General features: G+C 43.2%; 1 protein-coding gene across 1 annotated transcript; it reads left to right on the forward strand.

Moving 5' to 3' along the window:
* Positions 1-760: 760 nt before the first annotated feature.
* LOC105681958 lies at positions 761-11,207 on the forward strand. Its single transcript, XM_012393556.3, has 3 exons — positions 761-1,556; positions 1,709-1,892; positions 6,035-11,207. The coding sequence occupies exon 3, from the start codon at positions 6,090-6,092 to the stop codon at positions 9,474-9,476; it is 3,387 nt and encodes a 1,128-aa protein (XP_012248979.2). The 5' UTR covers positions 761-1,556; positions 1,709-1,892; positions 6,035-6,089; the 3' UTR covers positions 9,477-11,207.
* The last annotated feature ends 452 nt before the right edge of the window (positions 11,208-11,659 follow it).

Here is an 11,659-nt window from a genome sequence, read left to right on the forward strand (position 1 = left end):
ACAGAAGAAATAGAAATCGCGTACTGATTTTACTCATTGGAGATACATATTGGCAACTTGTGTTGACATTAGATGGTATTGACAAAATCCGCAATCACTTAGTTACCAAGCCAATATTTAGCAATAAAGCTAATGAATATTGTCCTTTTCTTTAAAAACTTTCCTTTTGATCGCTCTTTAAAACTAACGTAACGTTTTGTGTAGCTTCAACGTAAGATAGAACGAATAAAAATCGCATAAATATTTGATTAGTTAGAAATATGTATTTACAAATAGAACTAATGGCTCTTGTTCGTTTTCTTTCAGAGCGTAATTCTCGTTTTTGAAATCCAGCAATAAAATATCGAGACAGCAGTGCGGGAAGAATGGAGAAAAAACATCAGCTCGTCATCGAACGAGCTCCCTTGAGTACTTTTCGAAAAAATATCTCTCGTGTAGGTGCGAGTGTCTCTCACGAGATTCTGCGCGTCATTTCCCGTGGAATGGAAGGAAACTCCTAAGAGGAGGCTCGTACCCAGCCGGACTTGTCCGTGAGGCTAAACTAATTTGCTGCGTGAGGGTAGTCGCTGGGTTGGAGCTTGAAGTGGGGTGACACAGGGTCGAGGCAGATGGAAAGTTCAGAGGGGTTGAAGGGAGAGTCATCTGATTCCGCGTAGTGGGAGAACCGAATTCCGAGTGACCAGTAAAAATGCCACCCCACGCGGCCTTCTCTTTCCCCTCGCCCTTCGCCGCTTTCCTTCACTTTCTCTTTCCGCTTCGCTTTCTTCCCTTTTCTTCCCTTTCGTCTCCCTTCTCTTTCGGACCCTTTACCCTCACCAAGCCCACCTTCGGGGTGCAGGAAGGACTGTGAACTGGGGTAAAAGACTGCTCGTGCTGAGTCGCGAGGAGGACGGTGATAGCTTAGAGACGCGCGGATATGTTCGCGTCTGTGGGTGAGCGCGATCATGTGGGTAGGCACCTTTTTTAACGCACGTGTGTGCAGGTGCGTGAGTCTAAGAGAGGAGGAAGTGCCTTAACGAAGAAAAGTTCTCAGTGACGGATACCTTCCTCCAAATACCCTCCGTTTTCTTACGTATTCGTGAAATTTATCTTTTCATCTTCCACGATGGAGAATGACAATGAAATTTCTGAATAACGCGAACGTTATATCGCACAAAGATGCGTACAATGTGGATCGTTGATCTAATCTTAACGTTAATTTCGCATCAAGATGCCGATAAAACAGAAACGTTCGTCATAGAAAAATTCTATGAAAGAACATTGATCTTACAAGCGAAAGCTTAAATCTTGTAGCAAGAAGAAATAAGATGAAGAAGGCGTAAGGAGCCAACAAGAGCTTAAGAAGACGTCGTCCCTGACTTTGAAAGAGGGTAGCAGGGAGTAAGGGGTGAGTTCACTGGGGGGACTAGAAGCTAGGGTATGGAGGCGGTAGCGGGGATGGGGGTTGAATCAGCGCGGGGGTGTATGGGGGAATTAGTAGATGGCCGTGGACAATGTGGGGGATACTTTCTCATATCAAGTATGGCCGCCATCGTGGCACGATGGCCAAAACAATAGTAAGTAGAGAGACCAGCAGGCAATCGTCGTCTCTCGTAATTCCTCGCTAACGTCATTTTTTTCACCTCATCTATTTTGAAAATTCTTAATCTCGGATTACGCCTTTGAGACAACACTTTAAACGTTCCCTATTGTTTTTCTCGTGTTTCAGTGCGCAGTGAATAAAGTGATGTTATCGTCGTTATCGTCGCCGTTATCAGTCGCAAGCTCGTGCCTCGTTTATTAAAAAGGATTCATCGTCGTATCACTATAATTAAGAAATGGATAATGGCAAGAAACCAATCAATCGTGAACATTTTGAATTCTTTTACGTGGGCAAATTGCTTCTGATTACGGTAAGTACTTAACGAAGACGTTCTAAATTTCCTTGAAATCGTGTATCTTTAATAAATCGAATGGCTACTGTAATGGATTATCATGCAATTTTTCCGATTATCGTCACCGATACGAGTATTGCTTATCTTTTACGAAAGAATCAAAGATGAAAAATTCTTCCCATTCCATCTGCTATTCCACGGAAAAATAAACTTCGCGTGTGCAACAGTGTGCGCAACTCATCGTGTACATTCTTACGTTCGACCTTCGCGATTTTTACAGCGATTTGTCATCCATGAAACAGCTTAAGGATCGTAGAAACCCGTGCGATTACTTCACTAAGATTATCAATGTCTAAATAAAAAGAACAAAATAGTAACTTCGAACGTGGAATTTCTAAAAACGACGCTACACCGTTGCCCATTCGACGAAGACTAAGAGGCCGTCCGATATCCGCCGACGTCTTTTGCATGCGAATACTCCACGTGGTTCATCTGACGACACGCATTGCGCAGATCCAACTTTCCGCGATCCCCACCTTTATGTGAAACGCACCTTTTACATACTTATTTCAGATACGAATATAACATGTCACTCAGTTAATGTAGCTCGAACACGTGAACGCGTTTAACCCTTTTTTAACAATACTTCTATCTTCTAACTTGCAATGAGACGTTTAAGAGAAAATGTCCTACTCAACCGCGTCCATATATTTTTAAATTTCGTTTACGTATTTTCAATTTAGAACACGCCAACAACTCTTTCTTTTTGTTATTTTTGGAGGCAAATCCTTGAGAAGAGAAGAAAAAGCAAATTTTTTACGAAATACATTGCAAAAGTTAAAATGAGTGCAATTGAAGTAATTCATTGAACAGTATAATGAAACTACGTGTCTCTTTACAAATTCATTTCCTTATTGAAAGTTTAGAAGCAAAATGCAACTAGTTCGGATGAATGTCAGTGAATCGCAATTACAGAGACGTCAATCACGTAAGAAGGTCGAAGTGGAGAGACGAAGCGTGCTAGATGTTTAAAGAAAAGAGGAGTGGGTGGGTGGATAGATTTTCAGTACTGGCGCGATGATATTTGTCTTGTTTACGGACAGACTTATGCGCGTGTGCGGACCAGTGAAGTTCGCTGCTCGATCAATAGGCCTCTACTGAAATCACATATAAACGCACTCACGCGCACACACGCAGGTTACCGTTCGAACGGGCACACGTACGCGACGACCAAGGCAAAAACTTCGCGAGCTTTTCTTTTTCCACTAGGAGAATCGAGATGGTCGAACGACCCAACGCGATACTTTCATAATTTACCCTCCTCGTCATCTTATCGATTCTAGAAATTCCAGTTTCTATTGACGTCCATGTTCGGCTTGTCTTTAAAAGTTCAATGATCACCGCGAGAATAATCTTATCTCGCGTATCTCCATATATACTTACATCGCTCATTTTTTTTTTCCTTCATACTCGTATATTTCCAATAAACGAATTACGATGAAAACAGGTTAAACAGATATAATAAAATACGAAGGGACGTATCGAGCATCCTAACCGAACAATCTCGTATAGGCTGCTTCGTCGAATCATATCGATTCATCGCATTCAATATTAATTACCGTGCAAACCCTCACCGAAAACGCATAATTTATCGTACCATCGTTTCACGAGTCGGTAAAGAGTCAGCTGCGACTACCACGCATCCGCGTACGCTACACGCGGCATATGTTGTCGCAGCATCGTTATTCTGTCAAGTTAAAACGTTGTTTACCGCGTGTAACACGCCCACGCAACAACGCTATGAAACGATTTCAGCGAATCGCAACAGAAGAAAGGCATATGCAGAATACGTGCATCCACGATAATACCTCTTTCACTAGTTGCCCCTTCGTATCAAAAACGCGCGATTGTTATTTCCTTCTCTCCCCTTTTTGTGCTTTCCACTCTTTAACAACATGTTTTTCTCAACACCCTTTCGAGAACTATGAAATTCCCCTCGTTCCCCTAACCTTCCCGTTCGTTCGATGTCATTCATCCAATTTTGGCTAGAAACGGTGCAAAGGCTTTTCCACGATATAGTGGGGCACCGACGTACCATACGGGCGTATTTACGCGTATTTTTCGAAAATCCGTCAAATGTTACGCAGAAATGCGGGTTCTGCTTCGCAACCCTCCGCTTCTCTATCTCAGCTTGTTTTTCAAGCCCCGCGTAATCCAATTTCTGTAGGCTGACAGGCGGCCGCCCAAATTTCGAACAACGATCCTACGTCGTAGTCGATTCGAAGGTTCGATATATGTATCTGAACTTTTACCATCAACCCTAGAGATGACGATCGCAAATAATATTTATTATTCCTGAATTACTGTAATTGTATTACCGTAATAAATATAAAATACAATTTTGAAGATCACAAATTAAAAGATAAGAATATCAAATTATTAGATGTAAAAAGATTCAGACGCGACAAAGAATAAATCACATCCTATTACACGTAAACGTAACTCAAAGATTAAAGCGAAATCTTCAGGATAATGACATAAGCGTAAAGCACCTTTTTATTGAATCGTCGAATTCTTCGATGGAACGTGATTGGCTTTTGATCCGCGAATCGGAGCGGAATCGATCGAAACAGTTCGAAAATCATCTGTTTGGGGAATGTAGCAAACGATGCTTCGTTAGAATGGTGGGGGATATTTGTGTGACAGTTCTCTGAAGGTGGTAGGGACGAGAACGATGTAACATCCCCTTCATAGGGCACCGTGTCTGCACCTAACAGTAATCTGAGAGAGTTCACAGAGGCGTAAGCGTGGCGAACACCATAGATTAACACCTCTTCGAGATCTTTAAAGATCTTCCTATCGAGAGCATACGTAGTAGCATGGGCAGCTGTTCCTTTTGCCTCTTTTCATGAATTCACCATGTTTCCCTCGTCTACTCGTCTCTTAACTTCAGTCCAATTTGATCCCTCCAAACAGTTTCAGCACGATCGAACGAATATCCTTGAGTAAAAATACCCTCCTCCTAACCCCTCGTTTGGTCGAGACGTTCCGTAGAAATCGTAAAATTTATATCGAGTGGCTCGTTCTTTCGAGGGCTCGTTTGACCAACACCATCCTGAGGTAACCCCACGGTTTACCTACCCTCCTTGATGCCACGTGCCAATAACGTCTTTCCAGCATTCTTGACGTCTTTAAAAGAGAGACAGCGAAAACGATTGTTCGTCGCGCGAACGTGTGACTATGTGTAGTTTCAACAAGAAAGTGCCGTTTACGTGCGATTCCTCCGATAAAAATGCGCGATAAAGTTCCACGTGATACTCAATGGAATTGTATTGTTTCTGTGCCGTTTTATTTACATTCAGCGATGTTTATTGGATGGTTTCTAGAGAAAGATGTTTCTCGGACGATTTCAATCGGTGGCGTTTAATCTTTTACGAAGAATCCATTTTTATATTGGTAAGAAAATTTTAATACTAATTTTGACATATTTTTTTCTTCTTTTCTAATTTTTTCTCCTTTTTTTCCTCTTACTATAACTTTCGTACTATGATCGTTTAATTCTCTTTATTTTCGTCTAATCTCGTTTCGATGTTGTCTCTCGTCGCGAGCATTACCACTAGCCAGAAACTGGCACAGTTCAATGACCTGACCATTATTTCGTGACAGGAGGCATGGGTCTGTCAACTTCAATTAGTAATTACGGAGCTTCTGAAATGCATATTCGTACTATCCTCTGAATTCAGCCCTAAAGTATGGGCGCACATATGAGTCATATAGTAGGTTCCCCAAACGTCTCCCTTTTCTAGCTGTGTCCATTCGCGTATAGGGTGTCTCATCGAGGTAAAGGCCTATAACTCGTGTGTACTTCTTTCTCTGCCACTCGTTAGACGATTCTATTTTCATCCATATATATCATCCAACTGCAATCACGATAGTACATATAGAAACGAACCCACGGAATAAAACCAGAAATATGGATGAATTCATCGATATCACCGTATATATTAGCGGGACCTCGTTCGATTTCGCATTTTTTAATTATTCGTGTTACCAATTCAACGATAGAAAAATACGACGACGTTTGAACAATATTGCCAAGACTGCGTGAATGCAAATAACAATAACAACGAGAGGGGGGCGGTTTGATTTTTGTTTAACAGGGCGACGAGTAATCGATAAGCTGGTACGAGATTGGGCCTGTCACGACCAAGCAAAATGTCCTCGACGATGGCGCATGAGACGACGACGATATCGGAATTGACGGAATTGGACAGCGACGGATCGAGTTGCGGAGAACGCGACGCGAGGAAGCGTCTTCGTTTCGACGCGGATTCAACAGGGCCGAAGAAGAGACGAAAACAAACGACGCCCGTGAGATTCTCCTCGACGTCAATGCCCGGTGTGCACGAAGAATCGAACGAGGACGAGGAAGAGGACGAGGACAGCGAAGGTAAGCTGTCGTCGCAATCACCCATACCGAGTCAATCATCGATAAGAGACGAGAACCTGAATAACGAATTCCGTTGCAAATATTGTAGTCAGTTTTTCGATAGCAAGGAAACGTTGAACGTTCACCTCGACAATGAGCACGGTTCCGCGAATCAGATTTCGGAACAAAGTCAAAGTAGATCTCCGAATTCCGTGATCAAACAAGAACCGTCTCAGCAACAGGACCAATCCGAGAATCCCGTTAATTTGCTTAGCGTAAAAAACTTCGCGATAAACTGGCTAGCCACCGGGCAACACGTGCAATCGCAAGCACAAATGCAGACGCAGAACGAAGAATCCTGGCCCGGGCCAGCGAGTCAAATTCCACCGTTACCCAACCACTTGCAAATCCTTTCTGGCTTTCCTGGCGCCTTGGCGCAGTATTTACCTATGCCCGCGTTCCCATTGACGGACTCCGGTTCTATCGCCAGGCCCTCGTTGGGACCAACGCCGGTCAGGATCTTTAATCCGGACGCGTACTGTGATCTGTGCAATAAAGAGTTCTGCAACAAGTATTTCCTCAAGACACACAAAGCGAACAAGCACGGTATCTACGTCGATTCACCGGGACCCAGCACCGTCGACAATAGCATTCCAGGACCATTGTACCCTACCAACTATCCTAGTAACATGGTTAAGCTAGAACTGCCCGCGACACCACCTACACCGACCGTCGCGTGTGATCTCTGTCAGAAACGTTTCAAAAACGAGGAATCGATGCGTAAACACAAGCAAAAGATGCACGTTGAATTATTGGATCAGTCGCAAGAGTCTCAGATCAATTTGTCGCAAAACGAAGAGGACAGGGATACGTCGAGGGATAGTCTCGGCGGTATGGAAACGTTGTTTAAGCAAGAATACGGGATAGAACAAGAGGATGCAACGTTCGTACCAGCACCCAGACATCTATCGCCTCAATCGATTCAACAGGCACGAGAGTCTGGTTTCAGCGCCGATCGACTTCGTCGTTTAGGGGTTATAAATCCAGAAGCGTTTTGCGAGATATGTTGTAAAGAGTACTGTAATAAGTACTTCCTACGGACTCATAAAATGAAGAGGCACGGTATCATCGTTCAGGACAACGAAAGATCGCCTAGCAATCCAGGGACAGCGGCCAGTTGGCATCAAGTGCAGACCAGTCCGTTAAATCTGATCGTGACGGAGAATCCTGGTAGCACGGAATCGAACGATCGAGTCGTCGACGATTACGAGTGCAAGCTATGTGGTATACGTTTCCAGACGATTGACCTGTATCAAGCTCACTGTCGGAAGATGCACGAGAGCGAGGAACAACAATCGCCTAGGCAAGAGTGCGAGCTAGATATATCCGATCAACGGAACGATTCGATCTCGGAGGATCTTCAAAAATTGCAGACGATGCTGTTGCAACTGAACGGACTCAAGCCTACCAAGGGATTATCGTGCAACGTGTGCGGAAAAGAATGCGAGACCAGAGCAACGTTGCATATTCATATGATAACGGAACACGGCGCCATCCAAGAAGATTCAACATCCTCGCCGCAAGAAAAGTCACCCTTAACTACAACCTCAGCGTTCTGCGCCCTATGTGGAAAAGATTACGCGAGTCAGGACGCTCTCAGGAAACATATCGCCGACGAACATCAACCAGCGGTTTCGAATACCATTCCTCAAACTCCTACAACCACAGCGACAACGACCAATTCGAATTCGACCAGCCAAACTCCAACCGAGAGAAAGGTAACATCGATGACGCCAACGTCGAGCTATTGCGAGATATGCAACAAGGAATTATGCAATAAGTACTTCATGAAGACGCATATGCAAAGAATGCACGGTATTGAGATTGAAAATGGAGCCCAGATCGGTGGCGTGATATGCAACATTTGTAACAAAGAGCTGTGCAGCAAATACTTTTTACGCGTTCACAAGCACAACACTCATGGCATAGTCGACGAAAATACTCCCAGTTCGGTAAAGCAAGAGACCCACGAGGCATCAAACGCGGACGATGCTGCTTTGAAGCCGGAGCAACTCGGTGATCTGAGTCACAGATATTTCACCCACTTTACAGAGGTTTGTCCAATCTGTAGCAGAAGGTTCCGTAGTATAAAGTGGTTAAAGGCTCATCTGATGAGCGATCATGGGAAAACAGGCATCGATAAATGGCGCGAGATGGAGCAACAATATCAAACAACGCCGAAATCGGGCAATAGAACAGCGAATGTAATATCGAAGAACCCTCAACAGAGCTCGAATTTGAAGATACCGAATGGATTTGAAATCTCACAGCAAATCAAGTCTGCCGACTACACTGGTTTGGGTAATCAAGTTCTGTCTAATTTACTGGGGTCATCCTCCGAAGATCAACAGTTGAAAAGCTATCGCTGTTCCTATTGCAATTTCACGACCACCGTGTTACCGTTTCTCTTCCTGCACGAGAGGTCTCACGTGAATTCCCGTGACAACGAAGGAGAGAAATCGCTTCAATGTCCGATTTGCTCCCAAGGTTTCCATCAGCCGGAAATGTTGCATCAGCATCTCCTCACATCGCACCAATTTCCCACGTTGCTGCCTCATTTTCAACCCTCTGTGCTTAATAATTTAAGTCTAGACGCGGAGAAATTGAACGAGGCCAAAGAGAAACTCGATCTGGAAGCGAAGGAGGAGCATACGAGGAACAGTCCACAAGTTACCACCAATCAAAATATTCCCGAACCGATGAGAAACAAACAACAGGACGAAACAGCGGTCCAAGTTACTCCTCATGGTGTATATAAGTGCGCACAGTGCGGTTACGCGACGACCAATTTAAACAGAATTAAGAAGCACGTGAGAAAAGATCACAAAACGATCAGCGATCCTACCGATAGCGTGCTCGCCGAGCTTAGCAGAACTTTGAAAGACGTTGCCAACAAACATAAAGTACCAGCTTGCTACGCAACGCCACAGGATATGAATTCCAATCCTGACAAAACGATCATGCAACCATTTTTAATCGAGGAACAGGACACGATGCAAGCTGGAGAGGAATCCAGCTCGGAGAAACGATTCGCGCCGGCTTTGGTCTATCTGCCGGTTAAATCGCGAATCAACAACGCGCTCACTGCATCCTTCACCCTCAGTCCTGCTTGAAACTCTTCCTTCTTCGCATCTACTCCTATGGATTTTACAACTTGTTTCTACGTCTGCGATTTGAGCACGTGTTATCAGTTCCTACGTAAAGTGTAAGAAAATAGTTAGCGAAAGTTTATATATTTTTCATATACGTGGCTCGCCGAGGGTTCAACTCATTCATCGTTTAGCGTACGCGTACTATCTTGGTGAAAACGATTCGCTACATATATTTCCTGGGTATTTGCCGACGAATTTTCATCCTACGCTTTTCTCGTGCAGTGAACGAGGATCTAAAAAATGCGTCCGCGTATTGGCCTATTTTTTTCGCTTGTTCGATGACTCTTGTCACGACGTATATCGCACACATATGTACAGAGTATTTATCAAAATTCCCGGATTCTGTTTCTTTCAAAGAACAGAATGAGAAAAGGGAACCCGCGTTTGAAAGCCACGTTGTTATACTGTTCCAATTCGGGAACGTTTTATTGTACATAATATAATTGTATAACTGACACGAACGTGTGATCGAAAAAAGTTCCTATTTTAAATGTGACCGACCTCCGAAGAGAGTATACTAGATCGTGTCTAATCTTTCGAACAACAGCCTCCTTTGTTCGTTTTAATTATTCTCGTAATGCCGCAATTTTGCTTTTTGCTCAAGTCCAGCAATTACGAGCGATACAAGATAGAGAAGGAAACGAAAGAATTACACGACGCCATCTCGATGTTCGGGCGTCGTTAATACATAACTGTATCGATATACCGGTGGTTTTTCATTTTTCGCGATCGTGCTAGTCAATATTTTATATATAAATATATATATATATATACATATATGTATAAGCAAAGTTGAAAGGTAGGGAAGAAGATTTATAGAAGTATTTATATGTAGACGCGTTAAAATATGATGAATAACGTGAGGAAAAAGAGGTAAGGACGAAAAAGGAGGACGAAAGAAGCGTAATTACGGTAACTGTGAGGCAAGCATGATTAAATCTACGGTTACGATATTTAAGTATCAACGAGCAGTGAAAGCCAATCAACTCAGGGTCGACACAGTATAACCCGCAACAAAAAGTACAATCGTATACACAGCCAACGCATTACATAGAATTAAAATAAATATATCGATATAACGTTTCGCAAACCGCGGATATCAAATATACGCCAATCGATCTCTTCCCGTTTTCGGAAGGGACAAAACGACCACTCGAGAGATATTCGACTGTACGATACCCGTTTCTTTAAATTTTAAACGATTAAAACTGTATGCGCCTCTCTGATTATCTATCTAAACTATTTAAACAGTAAGATCTTAAATAGTCTAGTCGTTTACAAGAAATAGCAAACGTTGCCCCAACGATGTCGGAAACGTAAAGTTCCTTTCCGAAATGATGTTTCAACCTCGTGCCTTGCAGCTGAAGAAACTGAGAATCAAAATTTCGTTATCGCCATATATAAGAGTCGAATAGAAGTTGGACACGATTCGAGTGTCCACGATGTGATGTCGTTTATTTCTGTCGTCCGTATATACAGAGAACAATTCGTACCACGATAATCCTCTCGATCTCGTAATGGCAGTTTCCTCTTTCTCTTTACCGTGCGTGTAATCGTACCACTCTTATCCGCGACGACTGACCTCACCGGTTATAGCGCTCTTCGATATGGTCGCGTGTTATTTAAATTTCAATATAGAAAGATATATACAAAATTTAAAAATATCTAAAATTTTTAAAAAGTACATAGCATAAAAAAGTAAAAAAAAAAGACGCACAGATGCAAGAAGATTACATGATTGATCGGACAGTATTTTTAACCGTGTTTCCAATTCTTTCACGGTTAACGGTCAGCAAACGTTCGATCGAAACGTAAAAGACAGCTGGTTTTACAGTGTGACCAGTGGATAGCCAGGCGTGCAGCCGTTCCGAACTTACCTCACCTCCCAAAATGCATTCTTTCCACCGGTGGGGTCCCTTCGATCAACAAACAGGCGCGTTACGTTTCCGCCTCCGACGCACGCCTACGCATTGTTAAACCTGGATTATGGAATAATAACGCGGCTCGTTTCGGCGACTTCCTTATATCCATTGAACGACATACGCGCGTTAATTCGGAGGGAAATTTCAAACAGCGCCCGATAGTTTAATCCGACTTGCATTATTTCATTTTGGTTTCATCGGCGAACGAAAACCAGGATGAAA

Source organism: Bombus impatiens, unplaced genomic scaffold, assembly GCF_000188095.3.
Source record: "Bombus impatiens unplaced genomic scaffold, BIMP_2.2 scf_3474, whole genome shotgun sequence".
Taxonomy (NCBI): Eukaryota; Metazoa; Arthropoda; class Insecta; order Hymenoptera; family Apidae; genus Bombus; species Bombus impatiens.

Excerpts from the sequence above, each read along its gene's own strand:
- LOC105681958 (XM_012393556.3), top strand. The coding sequence starts at position 6,090 with ATGTCCTCGACGATGGCGCATGAGACGACGACGATATCGGAATTGACG.